General features: G+C 34.1%; 1 protein-coding gene across 1 annotated transcript in view; it reads right to left on the bottom strand.

Moving 5' to 3' along the window:
- Nucleotides 1-5,689: 5,689 nt before the first annotated feature.
- Nucleotides 5,690-25,742, bottom strand: part of LOC129216978 (dynamin-1-like) — a gene marked incomplete at its 3' end in the record, with an annotated part of 50,533 nt that continues 30,480 nt past the window's right edge. Inside the window, exons 5-9 of the mRNA XM_054851205.1 lie at nucleotides 24,496-24,642; nucleotides 14,667-14,870; nucleotides 11,354-11,452; nucleotides 6,642-6,750; nucleotides 5,690-5,777 (exon numbers count right to left, since the gene is read on the bottom strand). Of these exons, the coding sequence (XP_054707180.1) occupies nucleotides 5,690-5,777; nucleotides 6,642-6,750; nucleotides 11,354-11,452; nucleotides 14,667-14,870; nucleotides 24,496-24,642 (647 nt within the window). The remainder of the gene's footprint in view (nucleotides 5,778-6,641; nucleotides 6,751-11,353; nucleotides 11,453-14,666; nucleotides 14,871-24,495; nucleotides 24,643-25,742) is intronic.

Below are 25,742 nucleotides of genomic sequence, written 5' to 3'. Positions count from 1 at the left end.
TCACTGAAGCAAAGTGCGAGATCCGATTTCGTGAATGTAATTGAAAATGATACTTCTTTCATCAAAACTCTGGAAGAAGCACCCTATTTTAAGAACAAAGTTCAAGTCATCGATGGAATGAATGACTCTGGTCCATAATGTCCCAAACACTACTTTCAAATGTAGCAAAGATTTTGCAGGTCTCCAAATAAAAAACAATAAAATTTTCTCTCCAATAGTCAAACTACACGAGTGGACCTTAAACACGATCGGTACATCTCTTTGTCGTTTTCATAACTTGAAAACCAGAAGTTCCGGAAAGTACATTACACAATAATTTCTTGTCATTTCCATCAGAAATAAATATAATATATCAGCTCTTTACCATGCTCCTGCAATTCTTTCCAACATGTGCTAAGAAGTATTGCTCAACTGTACTATTGAATCAATTCCCCTGTACCTTAGCAGTGCCTTTAGATGTAACCAAGTTTGGGTTTCACTTGAATGAAAATAAAACAGTAAAGCCCCACACTTTTTGATGCATCCAGTGTTACAAGGGAGTTTAATTCCACCCTGCGCAGGCAAGAACTGTAAATAATCTTGTAATTGTTTTATTAATAATTCATCTTGCTGTAAATACTGTGCTTTTAAGACTAAAGCAAAAACCCATAAACTACAAAATACTCGGAAGAGAACGATTCAATAGAACAATTACAAGTCAACAAAAAAGAGTATGATCCAGCTTTCAGAATTTCTGATATACTAATGCTTTATGTATGCACATATTGATATTCTACAATTATTTTTTAATACGCATTATTTTACTAATTTTATTCAATTAGTTTTTTTAGAACTCTAGTGTATAATTTTATATTTATATTCGTTTTCATAAAAGCTCAAGCTTCTCATTTTTTATATTTATTTAGTACATATTATTTCTTGTATCATTGTTCTTTGTTGAGTAAATTGTAAAAAGCAATATCCGCAAAACAATACCCGCAATATTCCTTTGTGCAAATTGAAAACACAAATTAATAGAAATAAATTAAAATTATATTTGAATTGAAACTACTCTGGGCCTGGTTCCCTAGTTCCTCTCAAATTTAAAGCAGTATATAACAAAATTAAAGCCATAATTAAATACTTTGCAATTAGAATAAGTTTGTAAACTGAAGAATGAATAGTTCGTCATAAGGATAATAAGGCTATTTTATTTCTCCTTAGCATACTGCCGTTTTATTCAATGTGCTAACTTAGGCAAGTGCTTGCATTTTCTATTTCGGTTTTTAACGCTCACGTTGGTAATAATTAAGTAGTTTTAAACAAACTGAATAATGAAATTTCAGGTTTTATTGATTCCCTAAACGGTTAAATAATTTTAAAAAAGAACTTATCTTTGAAAAAAAAGCTTTTCGTATTTTATTCAAAATTTTTGCATGGCTGCTAAAAAAGGAATTTTAATTAAAAACCAACAAAGATAAGACCATACTCATATTTAGGTTTTCAAGCCCTTGTTCTGTTGCATCTTTTGCCACTTTTTTCAGTGTTTTATTTCAAATAGTTCGCGAGTTATGAGTGTTTTAGCAAACAGCTCCCCCCACTGCTTCCCCCCCGGGGTTGTCGACCATCCAGGAGGGGCGAAGACATGTGGTTTCATATTCCCTATAGTGCCTGTGACATTAATCAGAAATAATTTTGCGTCAGGTCCTCCATCATGCTCAAAATACCCCTTCAGATCTTGAACTATAATGCAAATCGTGTTCGAGCTTGCTACTGTCATTTTGTTTTTCAACGCGTTAACAGTACTTAAATGATTTTAACAAACTGAATAATGATATGTTGGACATTATTTGAAAAAAAAATCAAACAATTTTGGTTTAGAATTTATTTTAGTCAAAAAAAGTTTGTTTTGCGCATTTTATTCAAAAATTTTGCTTGTTTGCGAAAAATGGAATTTTACTCAGAAACCAACAAAGACAGGTCCATAATTATATTTAGCTTTTATGAAGCCCTTGTTTTGTTGCGTCTATTGCCACTTTTTTCAGTGATTTATCTCAAATAGTTCGCGAGTTATGAGTGTTTTAGAAAACGGCTCCCCCACTGCTTTCCCCCCTCCCCCGGGGTTGTCGACCACCCAGGGGGGCGACGACATGTGGTTTCATAATCACCATCGTGCCTGTAACAATAATCAGAAATAATATTGCGTCAGCCTTTCCATGCATGCTCAACCCCCTTCAGATCCTGGACTATTACATGTCCGGACGAAATGAAATTTTTAAAAATATTATTATTATTCTGTTGTTTCCCCTCATTTTGAACTTCGAGAATGCAATCAATTAATAAGGCCCTAGTGACGTAATATATAACGCGTACATCAAAATCCCATCGCGATTTTTCCTTTTCCTCCGCTATGTTCATTCAACTGGAATCAATCGTCTTAACTTGGCCGCTTTTGCCAGATTCCACGCCTTCTGTAGTTAGACTGCATGTATGAAGCTAACCAAAAATTATAGTGAAATAAGTTTAAAACATGTGAAAGGAAAAGGAGAAGTATTGTAAGTGCAAGGAGTACATTTCCGATCATTTAGTGGAATTCCAGAAAAGAATGTTCCGAGTCTGAGCAGAGTTTCGATTAGTATCTGCAGAACTTGTTCGTTTGTCTCAACCACTGCGCGAAAACATCATTACGTGATCCACTTGTTGGTCATAAATTGGGCTACCATATGGTTTACTGCAACGATAACTCGCACTTCAGCTCCGCTACACACTTTCAAATCCACTATACTTTATTTCAGAGTAAGTCAAAAACTAAACTAGAAAACTAACCAGGCTCGGAGCAACTAAGTTGAAAGTTTCTGTAGATCTTTCTGGTCTTTCTTATGCGGTTTTTTCCCAACTGAATCTCGAAATCAGTCTGTTGATTGAAATACATGTTTTAAATTCCTGAATACTTTTTTTTTTATTTCCATAAAACATGTATTTTAGTCAAAATTGTGGTTCTTACGCTAAAGTTTTCATAATCTCTTAGTATTTAGTATGGCCAGGATGTTTTTCAAACATGAATTCCAGACAGAGAAATAAATGGTATAACATTTAGCGATTAAACTATAGTGACAGATGCATTTTTCATGCCGCGCCAGTGTTTCCGAAAGTTTAACTTTTTGGTCCACATTCTTTCGCACGGATATAGCAGCAATCAAGTTTTGAAAAAATAATTATTTTCATTGCTGTTTTCAAATGAGAAATTTTTATATGATTGACAGCAAGGATGGGGGACAAAACAAAAATTCTTGGCATTTTCAAAATATTTGGTTCTCCAACGCTCAAGCATACTTGCTCACAGTGATGTTACCGTAGGGTAGACTCCATATACGCCGTATACCCTCAAACATCTTTTAGACATATAGCGTATGCCCTCAAGCTTCAAAAATTTTCATATTATGACATATTATGTATATGATCGCAATCACATATTGTGCGTGACTGATTACTGGGAGCATGCCTTCAGAAAAACTGATGGGAACATCACTGCTTGGCCACAAAGAAATATTTGAATAAATTTCTTCTAGAGACATAACGATTAGCCTCATGTACAAGTTACAATCTTACATACACAGAATGGCCATGATCTATCTTGAAATTTTCAGCTAACATTGATTGTTCGTAAATAAGGAAAATGAGATTACCTAATTCCATGAATATTGGCAATTAGTACCATTAACTCTTCTTTTTTTGGAATAGGAGGCTGAAAAGAAAGAAAATTTGCTATACAAACAAACAGCAAACGCAATGAACAATCTCTAAGTAGTTTTCGTAAAATTTCTGATAAAAAAAGAATAATGATGTCTTTCTTTAATTACTAATTTAAAAATTAATAACAGAAGCATAACCGCGCATAGAACATAATGTACTCAGTACAGATATGGGGAACACAGCCTGATGCATCGATGGTGTAATCGATAAAAGAGAAAGGAAAGAGTTAGAAAATTCATATATGTTTATGAATCACAGTTTTACGCCTGTAGATGCAATTTCCGAAATTTTTCACAAACATAGGGGGAAAAGTAAACAGTAAAGATGTATTGCATTGTAAAGCCACATAAAAACGCAGATGAACCACTATGAAAATCATATTTTACAAACTAATATGTATTGGGCGAAGTTAAATTTGCTTTTAACTTTTATAAAGAAATATTTTTGTTACATTAGTTAATTATTCCCCGATAACTACCCCCCCCCCCCCCCACGCAAATCGGCAGATTAACAAACCCATCGATTCACAGACAAGTTGGAGCATCAAAACTATCAATATCTGACACGCACAAATATGTTCATGTAACTGTTTTTTTTTTGTTTTTTTTTTTTTTTTTTTTTTTTAAATGAATATTAGTAGACACTTGAACCACCATTAAAGGGGAACATTATATTTTCTTCTTACAAACTAAACTGAAAAATCTAATTGGTTCCCCCAAGACGCTCGAGCTAATCCACATTTAGCATCATGGGCTCCCCGACTACATTTGTCCCTTGTTCCATTGCAAGGAAGAAAGCTCTTTGGCACGGGCTGATAGGGGGTGTCCGCCGAGCCGATTAAGTCGCCAAGGGCCTCGCTGACTAACAGTGTGATGTCGCAGGCAGTAATTAAATTACAAAATTGAATGCTTCTCTATTCAGTTTCTATCGAGATGTATCACACGATGAGAATTGGGAGCAAATCTTGTGCCACATTCAGCACTTTCTCCTCCTGCAGGCTGGAACGAAACGTTGCGAGAAAGAGCGATTGCTATATTATTGTTAATATTTGTACAAATTTTCCAACGTTTTGGAGTTATATTATCTTTAAATGAAATATTTAAATTTAAAATAAAATAATTTTCAGAAAATTTAAACTGTAAGGGAAAAGCAAAAAGTTCCGCGCAAAATCACACCTCAAGAAAATATAAGAAAAAGCGGGAAAATGCTACGAAAAAATGGTACCCCGAAGAGGACATGAGGTAGGGCAGATTGCTGTTAAGTCATTTTACTTTCGCAAACATAAAAACAAAAGAAAGAAAAAACGGAAAATTTATACACGTTGACAAAAAAGGAATGAGCGTGCTCCTGTTTTAAGAGACATCTCGCAGAATGACAAACGATTTCAACGTCATAACAAGTTTTTTTTTTTTTTTTTTTTGCCGCTTTAACAAGAATTATTTTTGAAATAAAATTTCGTAAAAACTACGGAGAAAGCTTAGTAGTTGTCTCTGATAAAGGAATAATAAAGGAACTAATGTTAGTTAAAATTTGTTTTATTTGTAAACACAATTAGAGGAAATGTCACGTCAAAGCAATAAAATAAAATTTCCACAATTAAAATACTTACTAGTTTAATACGATTTTGCAGTTCCGAATACAACTTAAAATTAATTATTGCTCCAACTGATAACATCTTCATATCCACTAATTCAGAGTGTCCATAGACTTGAATAGAAGCTTCTTCAATAAATTGCTGCACTAATCTAGAAATTTGAACAACTTTTTAATCATTGTCTGTTCAAGTTTCAAACATATTCTAAGTAAGCTTTTTTTCTCTTTTGAATTATCAATAACCTTACTTGATCAAGTAAAACTGAGGGCCATTTGCACCGATAGCGCTATATCCCATTTTTTCTTCGAACTGTTTCAATTCCTGGCGAAGACAAGCAAGTTTCTCGCCAAGTTCTTTTCGCACAGCTGGCAAAGATTCTTTAATATGAATTCTCAATTGATGATTGAGCATTTTTCTTAAATATGGAGTCCCCATTTGATCAGCCAAAGCTCTGAAAGCAGAAAAGAAAATATTAAAACAGCATTTTGAAACATTCGAAAAGGAAAAGCTTCACGCAAATTCGGTACAAAACTCTAGTAGAACTCAAATAGAATTACTGAAGAATGCGCCAAAACGAAACTCATTTTAAGTACACCCACACGCACTTGTGCACTTCAGCTTTGTACACTGAAGGATGTGCTATGTTTTTCTCACCGATATTCAAAACGGTTATTTAAAAATAATATATCCATCACCTTTATATATTTAGATAGGATACATCATTGCAGATAGATGCTAACACTTATTTTAATACTTTAGCAGCAAACCAACGCATTTCTTAAAATGCCGTTAAAAATTTGGTCACTTTGATTGCTTTGTTTTAAAAACAATCCTGAACTTTTACGGTAAAAGTTACTGGCATCCATGTTGTCAGCAACTTTTAGCGTAAAATCCTATTTTACTGTAAAATTTTACGGTAGAATAATCGAGAGTTAAACAGTTAAAAAAACGGCAAATGCGAGTACCAGGATCGATATCGAGACCTTCAGATTGGCAGGCGGCTTTGCTGCCCACCATACGAGTTTGGACACATCGAGTGGAGGGAAATACAAAGTTATCTGCTTCGCACTGTAAATCACGTGGTGTATCAATTGGCGCTGCAATCGTTTATTTTTTTTCGGTACTATGTACAGTATTTTTTCTGTATTGTAAACACTCCACTTTACAGTAATATTTACCATAAAAATTCCCTCAATTTTAACAGTGTATATATATTTATTATGCATCTCTGCGTAGTGAACAGACATATAAAAGCAGGTATTGAAGCAGTGCGTTCATTTTTTTTTTTCAAAATTTAATTAAAATAATTTCTTACTTGTAGCATTCCGTTTCATCAAAATATCTTCTTTCCTTTTCCAAGCTGTAATCAATGTCTCGTTGCTCATCAATATCTTTCTGGCTTCGGTTCAGGACTCCAACATAGCCTATAATTCAAAAACCATACTTGTTTTAGCACATTACAGCTGCTTACAAGTGTTCTGAAGCTTTTAAAATTACGTAATGTTTACAGAAGCATGTTTAATACCTTATGTAACGATGAATAATAACAATACAACAGCACAAATACTGGTAAATATTTGATGAAAATGTCGTTCGGGTCATGGAAACTTAAAGGGAAAAAATCTTAATATTTATTTACTGTGGTTATGGCACACAATAATTTGTCATTACAATAATTCTACTGTACATTTTGTTTAAAAAATAACAATAAGAAAAAAATAAATTTGCATACGTTTAATGAACTGTATTGAAGATACAGGTAGCATTAACTAAAATAAATATTTATCTCAAACCTAACTCTCTTTCAAAATCGATGTTCCTTTTGGCAAATGTTACAAACCTCACTGACTGCACAGGCAAGTACAGAAACTATAAGTGCACAAACAGCAAGATTATGTATAAAAAAAAAAGTATTGAACCCCGCTTGAAACTAACTTAGGCAATCAACACTCATAAATGCATATTGTATGGATAAACATCCCAGTTTTACTTTCAATATTGGGTTACTTTCTTTCACTTCGAATACATTTGGTTTTGAAGCATGCAACTTTGGCAAACTATTGACAAATTTATGTGGTATATCTAGTTAACAAGATTTTACATTTATTACTACAAATTTAAAAAAAAAAGCGCGTGTAGGTAAGCTTAAACTTATGCCTAAAGTGTCAACATTTTTAATGAGTTTTTAAATTTGGTGAACCTTTTATTAAAATGGGTGTCTCCAACGTGGGACGGAAATTATGTTACGCAGTGCACACCAGGAAGTAAGTTTTAAAAAAAAAAATGAAGGATAAAAAAGAAATGTTAAATTTTTATTTTATTTCTTATTCGCAACTCCAACGAACTATAGGGAACACTGCAGTCACTGTCTAATGGGCGACTTAAAAACTAAAACAAACGCATGTGGTAACGAAGAAAATGCTAAAAGTGTTGTGATTTTTGTTCGTATGTATGATATTTTTCTCTTTATTCTTTTTAAATTAATTTTCAAAGTCTTGTGGATATTCTGGCCTACGTAGAAAGAAATGAGAATTCAAGAAGCATTACTAAACGTCAAAGATTAATGCAAACTACGTAGTTCGTAGTTCTAAGCAGCTATTTCCACGATGTTGAATTCGATATTTATCAATTCTTGATCAAACTAAATAATAATTGTGGCCTGACAAGAACAACAGTTAATGCTAGAAAATTCAATATGACATTACAAATTATTATCGAAAGAAGATGATACTTCTTTGCCTTGCTTGGCTAGCGCTTATTGTTTTGCATTTGTTGCTGAGTTATTTCTCTCGAATTCCCGAATCGGTTAATTTAAAAATTTTCTGTTTCGATTTTTCTAATTTCTGAGTTACGATTTAATTGTGTCATGTTATGCAAATCATCAACAAAATTCTCACGGATATATGGTGGTAGTTTTCTTTTCAGTTGATTGACCATTATTTCTTTTCACTTATCGAATTCTGTAATCTTACTACCATTTTATTCCACTCATGATAAAAATTAAAAATGGTTTAACTAAAAACGCGAAATCTCGCCAAGGCTACTTTGCTCTCACAATACTAAAACTATAACCCTAAACAAATTTGGCGAAACCTTTCAGCTGAGAATAAAAGGAATAAAGTAAATTCTTTCTCGGTGAAACATTTTTAATTTTGTTCTACGATAATATATTCAAGAAAATATTTTGCATACCGTCCATTCCAACTAAATGCTGCTGTAAAAGATGGTTAGTTAAATTAATTTAAGATTAAAAAAAACTCATATTCTTACAAATTCATACAAAACAATAAAATGTTTTACCTTGTATAACGTTATCCAAGTTTGTTAATCCAGTTTTCGCTTTCACTATTTTCAATCAACTCATATTTTAGAAGGAAATAAGGAAAACTAACATTATTTTGAGAAGCTCGAGAATACTACTAAGGGACGAATTAATTTCTGTAGCTGAAAGCAAACTAAGACTCATCGATTGCGTTAATAAATACTCAGAACAAACTGCCTGTGTTTACGTCAACAGACACACGTGGAACGCAACCTGGCAATGTTTTAGTTTCATCGGCAGTTTTGTAAATCACCGCAAGGTAGCGTATTCGAGCGCTGGAGTTCCGATGCCCTGCGATACATTCCCGTTGACGCAAACGAAATTATTCACATATTACAAGAGACAAAAATTGTTTGTTGTAAAGAACCACACGTAGTGTTAGAAAAGTTGAAATTTCGCAATTCAGGCTCAAATCTCGACAGGAAGATTTGTGCTTAAGTGTTCGGTCATATTTCATCCCATGCATATTAAGTCCTGATTTGGATTGAAGAAAACTTAGTAATAAGCTGAAATGATTTTAATTGAAATCGGCCTAAAAAAAATGAACCTTAAACATCTATAATTCATGTTTACTACGTTCTGAGCAAAGCAAAACTTTTACCTCTGACAGGAAAAATGCTAGCAGAAAATGTGGAGCAATGTGAGTTTTTTTTTTCTTTCGTGTATTAAAAAAATGCTAATTGGTTTGGATTAAGGAAAGCCATTAAAAAATTTAAAAAAAAAATTACAAGTTCAATTTGCAAATCCAGCGCTCGAATACGCTACCTTGCGGTTAATTACAAAATTAAAGAAAAAGGTAAACATTGCGTTCCACGTGTCTGTTGGTAAACATAGCCAGTTAGTTTATGAGTATTTATTAACGAATTCGATGTGTCTTGGATTGCTTTCAGCAACAGAAATTGTTTCGTCCCTTAATGGTATTCTCGAGCTTCTCAAAATAATGTTAGTTTTCATTATTTTCTTCTAAAAAGTAAGTTGATTGTCGTAAATGGCGAAAAAACACAAGAAAACTGTGGATTAACAAACTTCGCATTTGCAGGCGAACAAAATGCGTGTGTTCGACGCATTTTTTTTTTTTTTTTTGAAAGAGGATAACGTTATACCAGGTAATTTTTTTTTTATTGTTTTGTGTGAATTTGTAAGAATATAGTTTTTTTTTTTTTAAATCTTATTCTCGAAAGAAGGATTTAATAACATTAGCAGAAGAATTAGGGCTTACATCTCCGCCTGGTTTAAAATTAATTAATTTAATTAACCTTATTTTACTGAAGCAAGCAGCATTTAGTTAGAATGGACAGTATGCAAAATATTTTCTTGAATGTATTATCGTAAAATGAAATGTAAAATGTTTAACCAAGAAAATTACTTTTAGAATGTGAAAAACAAAAGCTTGAGAATTTTCATCGCCAATTATACTTTATTGCTTATATAATGAGCTGAAGAGTTCCGCTAAAAATAATGAGCTGAAGAGTTCCGCTAAAAATTTGTTCAGGGTTACAGTTTTAGTATTGTGCGAGCAAAAAACACTTGGCGAGATTTCGCATGTCAGTTAAACCATTTTTACTTTTTATCATTAGTGGATTAAAATGGAGAAAAAGAAGAAAAAGAAATAATGGAAGATCAATAAAAAAGAAAACTACCATCATATATCCGTGAGAATTTTGTTGGTGATTTGCATAGCATGACAGAATTAAAATCATAATTCAGAAATTAGAAACATACGAAACAGAAAAATTTTAAATTAACCGATTCAGCAGTTTGAGAAAAATAACTCAGCTACAAATGCAAAACAATGAGCGCCGGCCAACAGTGGCGTAGCTAGACCCGACTTTCGGGGGGGGGGTTACTTCTTTTATATATATATACATAATATATATATATATATATATATATATATATATATATATATATATATATATATATATATATATATATATATATATATATATATATATATATATATATATATATATATATATATATATATATATATAATCGCTTGGAATTTTTTCCTTTTCTTCTTTTTTTTCTTTCTCTTCTCTCTTCTTTTTCTCTTTTTTTTTTTTGAGACTAACTTTTCGGGGGGGGTTTTGTCCCCAAAACCCCCCCCTTAGCTACGCCCCTGCCGGCCAAACAAGACAAAGAAGTATCCTCTTCCTCTTTTGGTAATTAATTTGTAATGTCATATAATTAAATTATCTAGCATTTAATGTTATTCTTGTCAGTCTTATGGCCATAATCAAAATGTAGTTCCATCAAGAATTGATAAATATCGAATTCAACATCGTGGAAATGGCTGCTTAGAACTACGAACTACGTAATTTGCATTAATTTCTGACGTTTAGTAATGCTTCTTGAATTCTCATTTCTTTCTACGTGGGCCAGAATAGCCACAAGACTTAAAAAATTAATTTTAAAAGAATAAAGCAAAAAAAAATATGCATACAAACAAAAATTACTTTGCTTGAGCGTTTTCTACGCTACAGCATGCGTTTGTTTTACCTTTTTCATCCGCCATTAGACAGTGGCTGCAGTGCCCCCTATAGTTTGTTGGAGTTGCGAATTCATCAGACAAAAAATCGAACAAAATTCCTCTTTTGCAGAAAAATCATGATTTTCGATTGATATTAAATGTTCAGGTAAGCTAGGAATTTTTGTACTAACATTTCCCAAAAATGTTATAAAAGGAAAAATAAAATGTTTACCTCGTTTCAAGAATATTTTTTTATTTTCTAAAATATCGCACGCATTCGTTCCATCATCCATCAAGTCCAGCTTGGTTAAAACGCCAATTGTTCTTTCCCCTAGAATATAAAATAAGTAAAGCACATTTAAAATACTCCTGTTTTTCAAGGGTTTAAAGCAGGAATGGGCACATTTTACCAGGATACGGGGGGGGGGGGGACTCATCAAACATGCACACAAAAATAATTGGTAGAAAAAATCCACTTGAAAAAACTTTTTTTTCTTTTCTAAAATAATTTTTCAGTATTAGAATTTGTTGTCAGCCCAAAATTTTTGGAAAACAAACACATCTGCTGCCCTGCATTAGGCGCCCAAAAAAAGTGCTGTTTTGAGAAGGTTCCATTTTTCACCATCGCTATTTTTGTGAAAGTGGGTTAGGTGTTTATCCCGCTCCGTTTTGCGAAGGAAAATAAAACATACTTTAGGACTTTAATAAGTCCCATGAATTTTTTTTTAAACTTTCAATTTCCAAAAACTGAAATTTTCTTCTAGTTTTAGAAATTACAGTTAACCTATCCGTTAAATCCCCCCCCCCCCTACAAATAGCTGCAGACACATCTTAAGCCTTGGTTTCCTAGGAGCGAACACGCCGATCGTCGCACAGTGGAGTATTTGACTGAAAATCCTGGCCAAAAGTCTAAAATTAAAAATTTACCCAATTTTTAATGAAAATTTATTCTATGATAGTTGAATAACTGGTGCATCGATCGGCACCTGTTTTGGAAACCTGAGTCACGTACAATTGCTCATAGCCTCGGTAAAAAATGAGATTTTTATAATAGTTTTCGCTTTTTTATTACGTTTCAGCTTAATTATTACGTTTCAATGTAGATTTTTTTGTGGCTTTATAAATGAATGGAATTGACCCAAATCAATTTTACGGGATAAAGAAATGTCAGGGCTTTGTGCTAATGATAAATTAAAGTAAATATTTTTATTTTCTTTTTGTAAAAAAAATAAAGAAAACTTGGTACGGAAGATTTTTAAAGGCTTTTCGCCTTAATTTATAACTAGAGAAAGCTTTTTAAATGGGTGTCGGGCTCAGTCGGGCTGTTTTGAAAGTTGCATCGTATTTGGCAAAGTGTCTAGTGCTAATTTCTGCAAAAAAATCTTCCGCCTACAACTGCCTTTTTTTTTAATGATTTTTTTTAAAAAAGTGCATAATCCGATCGTTTTGTGACAAGTCATGATTTTAAACTGAATTTACCTACAAAGATTTAATAAATTTGTAAAAAGTTATCAAAAGTACTACTGAATGAAAAATCAACATATTTAAGCTCACAAACATCAATAAAATTTCAGACACGAGTTTCAGGATTACGAGAAACCGTTTCACGAATTTATAAAAGTGTAAGCTATGGAATGAGAATCATCTAATTAATTTCGAAATGCTTACCTTTATGCTTCGCCAAAGGAATTCATTGCACAACTAAAACATGTGTTTGCGTTTAATTATGTTAATTTTCTCATGTACGTCAATGAGGTAATAAATTCAATTATTTTGTGATCTCGCTAAAAAAATTTTCTCTTCCTTAAAATTTAGATAGATTTTATATAAAATAAATAAATATTTATATTTTTTCAGATCATTGTTGCAAATAATGTGCTGGGGGACGGGGGGGGGGTTTCTTTTCCCCCTTATACGTAGTATATTTGTAATTTTCTCCTAACGCTAGCGAGCTATCCACATTTAAGACATTTTACCTACTCATTGTGAAATTGAAGTTGTATTACATTTTAGTTCCAAGTTTTTGTTCACACAATTTTTAGCGGGACACTTCACACTATGTAAAACTAAGGATCGACCAAAGGTACGGGTATAAGTACAATATATAAAGTTCAAAAACAAAGAGCTTTTGAATATCCATTTTCGAATGTTTTTACAGTTATAACTTCCTAGTTCATTTTTCTTTTTTTCTTCTTTTTACAATAGAAAAAAAGGTTCTTAGTAACCCTGAAACCCTTGTCTTCAATTCCTTTTGTGTATGATTAACTCAGGGTTTTAATGATTAAAACCGAACGAAAAGAATAAAATTGATTTTTTTTTTTGGTTTCAAATTAGGGTTTTGTACAGAACACTAGGATTTTTTAACCGTTTATTTTTATTTATTTTTTTCTTAATTACATATCTTCTAGGAAAATGATGGGGAAAAACAGCCATATCACGTTAAACATGTTTACTTATCACTTGTTAAAGCGTTATTGGCAAGCAGCCAACTACTGAATCCATTTCGGATCGAGTGAAAATAATTGAAAATTTTTATTTCATCTCATTGAAAAAAAATTCATTATAAATCAGTGAAACAACTAACTTCACCGTTTTCGCTGTAAATAAAGGTAAGGTGTTTATATTATTTCCTTAAATAGTTTCAGAGCCATAACATTATTAGAATATTGGATGCAGGAATTTTAGTTTACATTAATTGAATAATTGAATAGAAGTCGAAAAAGTGACCTCCCTTTGTAAATTCCTAGAAATTCGGTTAATTACGTTAGAACTTCAAACAAATCATATTCCTGAAGAACATTATTTTTCCTATCTAGTGATGCATTGTTTTTTTTTTTTTTTTTTTTTTTTTTTCTACGCTTACTAGGATCGTTTTTACGGTCGTAAACATGCAAAAGTCTAAACCGTGGATAAAATATTAAATATTTCATTTTCTAATTCAAATTTAAAAAATCGAGTTTCAAATTGTAACATCAGACCTTTCTGACAACTTGTATATCAAGTTTCGTGTCTATAAGTGGGATAGCTTCGCCGTACAGCGCACAAACGCACACAAGGGTGTCGCCTTATGAAGAGTTAAAATTTCAAACTAGTTTTGACCAGGATTTTCAGTCAAATACTCCACTGTGGTGTCGGCGACGCTCCTCGCCGAGGCGAAAACTTGATTCTTCTGCGTATGCGCGCCCGAGTTAAATCGACGTCGTAAATGCCCAAGCCGGAATCACTTGACTTTGATTTCTGCATTGCGGCGAGGAGCGACGTAGAAGATCGGTGATTCGCTTCTAGAAAACCAGGGGGTTTATACACTTTACCGATTGAAAAACAAGATTTTGTTGTTGTTTGTTTTCACTCCATACCGTGTGATTGGCAACGAACGCGTTGAAAGAAGAAAAAAAAAACGTTCAGTACATATTTTTTAAAGTATTCAAGACGAACGAAATTTCATATCATTGAAACATGATTTCCTTTCAACATTTTGAAATATGTTTTACATAAGAAAAAAATATGATGATGCCACCATAAAACTGCAACATTTATGTACTTACTTTCCGGGTCGACTTCTTTAGCAATATTCAAAGCATCAGAATTTGCTATATCCTGATTCGCTGGGCTCACGGCGAGTATAAGACTGTTTGGTTGTTCGATGTACTGTAAAACCATATTTCGCACTTCCGCAATACTGGTCTCTGCCTGATCTCCAACAACATTTTTGATCAATCCTGGTAGGTCCACGAGAGTAAGTTTCAAAACTGAAAAAGAAAAAATTTTTGAGATGACTTATAAGAGATACATACGTATATGCAGCCGCAAAAAACAACGCAATAATTAACTCGTTTGTACCTGTATGTAGTATTAAAAATTCTTTCAGGGATGACTAAAATAGAAATTCATACTAAAATTTAAGTAAAAATTTTTATATGAAAACAATAACTCACTTTACTTTGTATTAAAAAGTTAAACAGCAAAGATCCCTTTTTTTTCCCCGAAAACATCGGCGAACTCCATCGGCTTTGTTTTTAAGGGCGATGTTTCCTGCAAGTTAGCATCAGCCGCCGATGCCGATAGCTAAATTGTTGAACCATCGGCCAGGCCAATGCATCGGTCGAGTAATTTCTAGTACGTCAGATATGAGTAAGTAACCATCGGTTTACAATGCTTTCGTCGTAATTGACAATGATAACGTTGGCGAAGATTTAATTAAATCGAAATGTATAAAGAGTGTCCTTCGAAAGAATATTAACTCTTCACAGATAGTTCACTTGGAGAGGGGGAAAAAAAAAACTTATGTTTTCGACGTCGTTAACTGTAGTTTTAGCAAAAAATGGATGACGTCATGTCCGTTATTATACGAAGTAGGATAGTGTTATTTATTAGGTGCAAGAACACCGTCATTTGCATTATGTATACGAAGAACAAACAGGGGTGCAAGTGGACTCAAGTCTAATTTTCTGAAGGCAGTGTTAAATTTACGGAAGCTTGATTCCTTCCCCCCCCTCGTAAAAACTCTTCAAAGATGCAGACAAAAGTCATTGGAAAAAAAAATTCAAAAGCTTTTTTTTTCTTCTTTCTCTCTATAACTTTTCAGTTTTAAAATGTTGCCAGACCAAAATTTTCGGAAGTGTCGAACATTTCGGATCACAATTGCTCTGCCGAATCGCCGCCGTTGGTAATGCAAAAAAGAGATGTCAAACTGTTTTAACTGTTTACTTTAATTGATTAAATGCTTTTTAAGACAAGTGTGTGCTGTCAGTATACCTTTATTAAGAAAAAACAGATTGATTACACTTGACGTAAAATGTAGTAAACCTTTCGCAATTGTTTCGATTGTTTTCTAAAAAGGGAACAACAGCCCCTTTTGAAAAAGGTAAATTAAGTAGTTCCTCCTAATAGCGGACACCTCCCAATAACGGACAAAACTTCTAGTCCCTTGACTGTTCGCTATTGGGAGGTTTCACTGTACATATTTTGCATATTAAGGTGTGCATCCGTGCGCGGAATGGCCGCAGTACACTTTTTTTTTCTTGTGCCGCATGTGACTTCATACTTTTCTTTTGCAGTTTTTATAAAAACTACTAGCTGCAATGTCCGGCTTTGCACGGTCTACGTCTGAAATAAAAGTTATGTCAAGTGACGCATGTTCAACAACCAGGCTTCAATTAGAAGAGAAAAAAAAAACTTGAAAATTTCCTGTCCAAACAATCATTCTTAAAGAAAGAAAACGTCAAATCAAAAATTACCGAACAAATTAAACGCAACATTCCTGATCATCTTCTGCTGGCGGTACAAAAAATGAAAAGAAAAAGACGATAAACCGCCAAATAATAATCAAAAGGAGAAATTTTTACCTCCAAATAAAACAAAATTTTATTTCGTCGAGTCGAGAAAAAAAAGTGGCAACCTTCTGAAACTTGATTCACGCTAATTTAAAATTGAATCGCGCAAACGATAGTTTTCCGGTATGAAAATTCGCAACTCCTGAGCTCGAATACGCTACCTTGCGGTGATTAACAATACTACCGAAAAAGGTAAAACATTCCATTCCACGTGTTTTCTTTGGGGTAAATTACAGGCTTCAGACAGTTTGTGGTGTAATCTAATTTCAGAAGAATAGAAAAGAAAGCTTCCCACAAACACGAAGAAAAATTACTGTCATTCACTAAGCGTCAAATCAAGTTATAAGTTACGGCATTTGTTTGTTTTACCTTTTTCATCCGCATTAGACAGTGGCCCCCTATAGTTTATTGGAGTTGCGAATAGAGTTCCATTCGGCTTTATAGTGTTTTTACTTTCTTCTATATCTAATATATAGAAAAAAGTATTGGATTCGTGCAAATTTTCGAATTTCGAAGGATTCGAACGTTTTGAGGGGTGCTGAGTCCATTTCGACTATTTTTGGAAAATGTCTGTCTGTCTCTGTGTGTGTGTGTGTATGTGTGTGTGTGTGTCACGTCTGTGTGTGACCAGTTTTTTGTGGCCGCTCTACAGCAAAAACTACCGCATGAAATCGAACGAAATTTGGTACGCATATGTGCCCCTATGTGAACTTGTGCCCATTGGTTTTTGGCGCGAATTCCTCCAAGGGGGGTGGAGCAATGGGACGTTTTTTGAGTTACACGTGATTGCTATTCCTCAGGAAGTAACTGGCGTAATCGAACAAAATTTGGTCCATATGTTGCCAGTAACAGGAACAGGTGCTGATTCAATTTTGGTGTCAATAACTCAAACGGGGGTTGAGCTATGGAACGTTTTCTGTCGTCAATTGTGACTGATGTATCTCAAGAAATAATGAACGGAATGAAAAAAAAATTTATCGGCAAGTAGCTTTTAGTGGGTATAAAAGCTGATTTTATTTTGGTGTCAACAGCTAAAAAGGGGGTAGCGCAATCGCCCGTTCTTTTTTTCCTTTGTGAGTCCCCTATCTCAAGAAGTAATGATACGTTCTGGTTGAAATTTGGAATATATGTGAATCCATATGTAAACAGGCTTTGGTTCAATTTTGGCGCCAATCGCGCCAAGAGGTGCTGATTTTTTTTTATTATCATTATTTTTTAGCGAATAAAAATAGCTTTATTAATGCAACAATAAGAAAGATAAATCGTAATAGATTATCGTCTGCTTATTTCTCGTGATTTTAATTGTATGAAAATGATCGGAAATATTATCTCAATGATTTAAAATTTTTAACTGTTGCCATCTTATGTTTGCTAACAAATAAAATATTTCCAATTAATTCAAGCAAGGCTTTTAAAATAACTTTCAATTTTCGCTCTTTGCTTTGCTTTTGCAATAATTCAGACATTGGGATGGTCGTCAAGTTTTTGCATGTGTCATTTTGTGTTTGTTGGGAATATTGCTTCCCCGTCAAGCATGGGGAGGGATCAGAAAAAAAAAAAAAAAGAAAAATATAGAAGAAAGTTTCGTAATGGCCACAACATACTAGTTTAATTTTTTCCCGATGATTTTACAGCTTTTTTTTTTAATTCGAAAGAAATGAGTGAACTCTATGGGTTTTCGAATGGCCGTTCATTTTGCAGCAAAAAGCCCCCCGCCCACCCCTGAGCTGGCTGAACTGCAACCTCCAATGTTTGACATTCACCCAATGCGGGCTTTGTTTCTAATGTCAAAATCAGGATTCAAACCTCCTACATTGGCTACATATTTTATGAATGTAATTCGGACCATTCTTTTCAAGTGTAGAAAAAATCAGAGGCGAATAAAGACGTCGCTGAAACTCTTTGCGATAAAGTTTATTTGAAGGACATGCTTCCTGTTAGATTTTGATTTATATTTGAATGGAATTTTGGTTTTTTGGGCTGTATTTTCATCTGTAACCTTTCTTTTGTTTGCCTTAAATTTTTAACAACATGAAACATTAACCAAAACAAACACAGACATGTCATTTACATTACAGAAACATATTCATATGCGATGGATTATCAAATTTTCGCCTATTAAACCTAGCAGCTTGAATTATTTTCAAATATAATCCCTTTCAAAAAGCCCGAAATGAATGGCTATCAATTATTTGATTTTTTTCCGGGAAAACTAATTTTTTAGCTGACTTTTTTTGACATATTTTTGTTCGTGACGTGGCAAGGATTCAGAATATATAAAAATGGTCAGATTCTATGTTTTTAAGCCCCAATCAATGATCGGTGTCCTAAAGACACACTCATTATAGTTCATATACAGTGGCTCCCAAAAGTGTTCATACACTTTGAAATTTTTTAGTAAAACCAAAATAACGCGAAACATATTAGCCCGACATTGTACTGGAAGAAAGCTGCAAACCAATTTGTTTTGAGGAAAGGGGATCAAAAATGGCGAAGCAATGTGATGTATATTTTATAATGTTTTTTTTTGTGTCTAATAAATTAATAGAATGCACAGCTAGGCAGCAAGTAAAAAGTACCTTATTAAGAAAGGGTGGGAGGAAAATATTGCTTGGGCGGGCAGTTGAGCCAATCAATGGTCGGTTGAGCTCACCAAGGGGAAAGGGAATCAAAAATGGATTGACACCATTTTCGCAGAGAAACAAAGTTTTCTGAGTCACCAAGGGGAAAGGGAATCAAAAATGGCGATCGCTCAATTTTTGCTGCCGCATGGAATTCCGCAGAAAATACACACGTGTTTGTCACATTCTAAATCATAATTGATTTGAGAATTTGATGCTATTTTCTTTAAATTAGTAGTACTGGCAAGAAAATTAGAAACATTGGTACAACAATTGATTATCTGACAAAGGCAGATGAACTAAATTTGGAATTGGACAGCATTACGCCTTATTGTCGTACTTAAAAGGAGAACCTGCAGAACACAGCTCAAAGCACGCTGCCTACTCACCGTGCGCATTTAGGAGCACTGTTATAAAAATTTATCTACTTCACCAACAAAAAAAAAGCAATGTGTTAATGAAAAAAAGCAACTTTTTTAAGCAGAATAAGGCCGCCAAAACATTAGTCGAATGAATCTTGTCTTTTAGCAATGTGATGTATCTCAACTTTTCAGCAGCATCTCCGAGAATTTAGAGGTCGAATAATTAAGCCACGTCACGAACAAAAATATGTCAATGTCAAAAAAAGTCAGCTATACCCTCACAAATGAAATGATTTTGGGTCACATCTCCATGTCGGGGAAAAAAAGCGATTCTCGTAATAGTTTATAATAATGAATAAAAAAACAATTTTTCTATGAAATGTAAATAAAAAACTCATTCAATCTAATTCCCCCTCCCTTGCCCTACCTTCCTACATACATACCTACCCTCATCATTTAGACCCACAGTATCGTTTGGTATTCTTTTTTTTTTTTCGGGGGGAGGGGATATTTCTTCTTGCTGCGCGTAAGTTGGCTGCCTGGCAGGTTTGGTTGGCTTGCTGTCTAGTTAGTTGGTTGCTTGGGAAAGTCGTTTAAATGATAACGGTTTCGAAATGTGAAATTAGTTTTTAAAACGAAATATTGTCGTCATCCTCCCCCCCCCCAAAAAAAAAGTGAAAAATACCCCTCAAAACATCCCCCCTCAAAATTTCAATGGCGCAGACCCCATTTGGAGTATGCTGTGCAGTTTTGGTCGCTTTACCTGAAGAAAGACACCAAGGGGAAAGGGGATCAAAAATGGCGATAGAATGGGAAATATCGTTTACATAGGCTTATTTCATTAAATGCATCTGTTTTTCCTGCAATTTATGCGAGCCTCATGCACTGTTCATCAACGAACAAAATGCATGTAACTTCAAAAATCTAGAATAGTTCCCTTTTACGCATCTCTTTGTAACATTCCACCCTGAAACCTCCCCTCCCCCTAACATCGCCAAAAATCTTATTAATGTGTGTGAAAACTTTTAAGTAACCTGTGTAAGTTGACCATTATTGATTAGCTTTAGAAACCAATATTTCCCATTCTATCGCCATTTTTGATCCCCTTTCCCCTTGGTGAGTCAGGAAAGTCGGGGATCCCCGACTGGGCCAACCACCGAGTGGGCCACTTCAAGCAATTTTTTTTCTTGAACTTAATACATTTTAACTTCACATAACATTCTTTAAAGTGTCATAATAAAAAAAAACATGTAATTAGCATACTATATGTGGAAAAAGCGTTTGGAAACAGGTTTATTTTTTTTTTCCATCCTAAGCAGGGACTAAAGTAAATGGCGAAAGTTTACAAGTGCGAATGCTTTCCTGTCTTATCAACTTTCTTTCTAGTTTTTAGAGCTCTGTGGGCCATGGCTTCCGCATTGAGAAAACGGGAGGGGGCTAGAAAATTTGGGGTCCGATTAGGCATGAAAGGGGACGAAAAAAGGGTTAAAAACTTATACTCGTACGTCTATTAACAAAAATTGAAGGGGCTTGCACCATTAGACAAAGCGGCATTCTTTGGGGTAAATTACTGGCTTCAGACAGTTTATGATGTAATGTAATTTCAGAAGAATAGAAAAGAAAGCTTCCCACAAACACGATGAAAATTCGCGAAGCGTCAAAGCAAGTTATTTGTTTACGTGAAATACACCGCCAGCTCAGTCATTTCCAGCCGAGGACTGCAGTTTCGTGCTTATTAGCACTCAACAGCCCGGCATAGGAAAGTGACTGAGCTGGAGATGAAAAACCTCTTAAGGAAGCCAAGAGTGCGAAACAAACTGGTAGCTAATATAGAATTAGCAGACCAGACGAGTGACCGAAACAATGGTTCGGTTCAACTCGAAGATTGAACGCGAGGCAGGGTTTATTCAGTAAATTACCAACCATTTGCACGGGCTAAAGCAGAAATACGTGAAATACACCGCCAGCTCAGTCATTTCCAGCCGAGGACTGCAGTTTCGTGCTTATTAGCACTCATCAGCCCGGCATAGGAAAGTGACTGAGCTGAAGATGAAAAACCTCAACTGCAGTCCTCGGCTGGAAATGACTGAGCTGGCGGTGTATTTCACGTATTTCTGCTTTAGCACGTGCAAATGGTTGATAATTTACTGAATAAAGTTATTTGTTTGTTTTACCTTTCTCATCCGCCATTACTCAGTGCCTGCAGAGCCCCCTATAGTTTATTGGAATTGCGAATTCACGCAATTTAAAATGAGATCGCGCAAAAGATAAATTTCGGATATGAAAATAGAGTTCCATTAGGCTTAACAGTGCTATAAAATTTTTTCCCCGGTGACTTCAGTCTTTTTTTTTCTTTTTTTTTTGAAATTCGAAGGAATGAATGAACTCAATGTGCATTTTTCGCGGGCTTTCGAATGGCGCCAAAATTGAACTGGTCAGATAATTATTTCGGGTAGAAAGAACCATTTAATGCCATTTTCGGCCCCTAAAATAAAAATACGAACGGTTCGGTTCCTTTTTGGGGTTCGAAAAACCCCCTACGCTCCTTCTCGGGTGCCCAAGTACCTCCCTGCCAAATTTGGTCCAGATCAGACGAAAACAGTGGATTTGTAAAGGAAACATATAAATATACACATATATATACACACACATTCTTTGTTTTATTTATATACAGTGGCTCCCAAAAGCGTTCGTACACCTACGACTTTCAATGAAATAGGGCCCTATCCATTGGTTAGAATTAATATTTCAGAATAGGTATTTAATTGTAAGATCTATGATCCATTTTCAACAAAACTACATGAAATTTTTCGAAAACATATTAAAACTTTTTTTTTTAAATAAAAAACCAAAAAGTGCTGGAAATTTTATCTCACAAAAGTCTTCGTATACTTTAAAAAATGTGTATATATTATTGAATAATCTAACTTTTTTACTAAGTTATTATTTTGTAGAATATCATGCAGTATCAACGACACCTTTTAAACGTCTGGGAATAGATTACATTCTTTTTTCTTTCTTCTTTTTGCGTAATTTCTGAGTAAGTGTTCAACCACACTTCGAGTCTTACTGTTTCCAGTTCTATTTACGTTTCAAAGCCGTATTTTCGTAATCTAGCCTCCAGATATCTCTAAATATGTTACATTAAGATCAAATCTGAAGATTGAAGGGTTTTTTTTCTAAACTTTAGGACAATTTTTGAGGCACTAGACGTAAACGTTGAAAACCGTGTGCATCTTATCGTTATCTTAATAAAAAACTAAGTTGTTTCCGATAACCAAATTTTTGGCTAAGAGTTTAAAATTGGTTTTTAAAATATTTAAATGAACAGCATTATTTATTATTTCATCAAAAAATTCCAAGCTACCCAGTCCTGATGCTAATATGTACCCTCACACAAAAACACTTTCACTGTCCTGATTAACTGGTCCAACTAATTTCTTAAGATTAAGTTTGTATTTTTTTTCTTCTATTTACAATTATACAACAATTTAATCAAAAACGTTAAATTCATTTTTATATGTAAGTAAGACGTAATTCCAAAACGTTTTGGGCTTATTTATCATTGATTTTGCGACGAAAAGCGTAAGCTTTCAATTTTTCGCACCGCCAAGAAAATTTCTACGGGAAAAGCTCCCATTTAATCCAGCTAATAAGAGAAGTTGGCGAACAATTTTAGGTTAAAATTAAATGTAAAAATTTTCATTTAACTCTGCTGAAACTTTTACAGCACTCAAATGTGCATTTTTCATAAATATTTTAACTGTAAATCTCCGATCACGCTTTGTCCTCCTGTTACCTTGTTTTCGGTCCGATTCTTTTCTTTAAAGCATTTTATCAAGCACTTTACTATAGAATGAAATAAATTAACTAATTTAGAGACATTTCAAACCAATTTACCACTACTGTGAAGAAAAAAGGTGTTAGTGGTTTTTACGAATACAAGCAAATTTTAAAGTAATAAGCACAATATTCAGGAAGAAATAAACAAAAAATTACAGCCAAATGACTTTTAAGGGTTAACACGATGCGAAAATAATAATAATAATAAAAGACATATGATAATTTTAATCATGAATTTATTCGAAAATATTTGAGTGTACGATGACTTTTGTGGCGTATTATTTCTCTGTCTCTTCATTTTTTGACCCATTTCAAAAAGAAGATCCGTCAATATTTTGAAAAATCTACAGGGTTTTATTTAGAATGAGATAGGAATGATGTGAAAAAATATTGGACTTCATATTCGAATTCAGTTTCGCGTTATTTTGGTTTTACTGAAAAATTTCAAAGTGTACGAACACTTTTGGGAGCCACTGTAGACGTACTATAGAATTAGAGCTCTTTAGGCATTTTTATTGTACTTCAATGGATAAATCTGGATGTGCACAGTTGACATGATCTTATTGGGATGTATTGTGTTTATGACATAAAATTAAGGGGAAAATGTGCCTAAAATTTCAGTGACGAGACGTGAGGAACCAAATCCCATTTAAGTGTTAGCACGAAAGGATTGCTCTAGGTCTCTTTAGAGATTGCTCTTTAGGAGGAGGAGAGGACACTTACACGGGTGTAACCATTGAGAAGAGATAAAATAGAGGGGATGAAGACTTTCATTCATGAAACCCAGACCTCAAGTGACGTGATTGATTTAAAAGCAAAGCATTGGAAGAAATCGGGTTTCTTTTGCTTGTTTCACGCAAAACGTGCCAACCATTCGTCGTTGTCGAGTCACGTGACTTGGGGTCTTCGGGTCAGCTTTTGCAAAGCCAATGATTGAACTTGCTCTCTCCATTCTAATTCCTTCTCTAAGGGTGTAACTTTGTTGGAAAATACACAACTGGAAAATATTCTATAAAATGAATTGCATAAAGTACACCTATATAGTAGTCATTTTTAGAATGGAGGAGAATAGCTTAGTTTTCTAGTTAATCCATAATACGCAACACCATCGTCGTGTCGTTAATTTAGGAACGTTTTTGATTATGTGTCGCTGTCCTTTCAGTCCCATCACCTCTCTCCAATATGTTAGCACAGAGATAAAAATGCAAATATTACCTTTAGGTGAATAAATCTTCAACGAAATAGGCTGAGAACTGAAACCGGAAGTTCCAGGATCTCGATTAGTTTCTCTTTGGATTTCGTTTTTTACGTCCTCAAAGTTCGTAAATTTTTCGTTCTCTTTGTGGAGAAAAACTGCATACTCTAGGGAAAAAGAAAAAAAAAAAGGTAAAGATGAGCTGAAAACGAATACAAGTTAGGAAATAAAAATCGTTATCGAAGAGACTAGGAGTTATTTAAAGTTTGTTGGTAATAGTGACAAAAGCATTTTTTTTGAAAGAAACTTCAAAACAACTATTCTAAAATTTAGTACACTGAATACAAATTTAAAAAACCGTTATCATTATGAGGCAATATTTAAGGCTCTAATTCCTTTCTATTGTTATTGATTGTAAGAGGAGGGGAATGACACTTATCTTACTCAAATTAGACTGTGTCGTAAATAAGATTTTTTTCTTTTTCATTCGATTCTGCTTTTTTTACCCGACTGCGCGTGCGCGACGCAAAGGAGGGTAATGTGTTTATCAGTCTATGTATGTATGTCCGTTTCTATGTGGCGTTCTAGGAGCTAAACGCCTTGGTCAATTTTGGTAATTCTTACTTCAATCGATTTGTCTTAGCCTTGGGAGTGTCACTAAACACATGACAGTAATCAGAATTCACCATATCAACAACCAGTTGACAAAATATGGCAGTTCGGGATTGGCGCACGTTTGGTGTTGCACACTGTGTCGCACGCTACCTGCGTGCGATAAGTGCAGGTAGTTTTCGCTGCCTGATTTTTTTGTTTACTAAGTCCACTAATTGGGATCTTAGTGGCCGAGTGGTCTAAGGGATTGCTTCTCCCACTTGAGGCGGTGGGTCAAACACCCTCGCTCCGGATGTACTTTCCCCTTTTTCTGATGTGAATTCTTTCATGTGTTTGAATCAGGGCTGGCAAGTTTCTGCCGGGGCGGTTAAAACCACTGGTAGAAACCGGTTAAAACCGGCATGGCAAAAACCACTTTCTGCCACATTTTCGGCAGAAACTGGCAAAAACTCTCAAAACGACAAAAAAAAAAAAAAAAAAAAAACTATTGACAGACAGTAGAAAATGCATGGAAAAAATAATTAACTGTTAACCAAAGCATAGTTTAATTTACAATATTATCACAATTCAGAATCAAATGTTACATTGTTTGGACTCTGCAAGTTGCTTCTTGGAAAAGGTTGTTCCAAAAATATAAATAGTTTCTCAATTTAAT

This window comes from Uloborus diversus, chromosome 1 (genome assembly GCF_026930045.1).
Source record: "Uloborus diversus isolate 005 chromosome 1, Udiv.v.3.1, whole genome shotgun sequence".
NCBI classification, from domain to species: Eukaryota; Metazoa; Arthropoda; class Arachnida; order Araneae; family Uloboridae; genus Uloborus; species Uloborus diversus.
The sequence above is the reverse complement of the archived record's forward strand: the minus strand, read 5'-3'. Positions and strand labels throughout refer to the sequence as shown.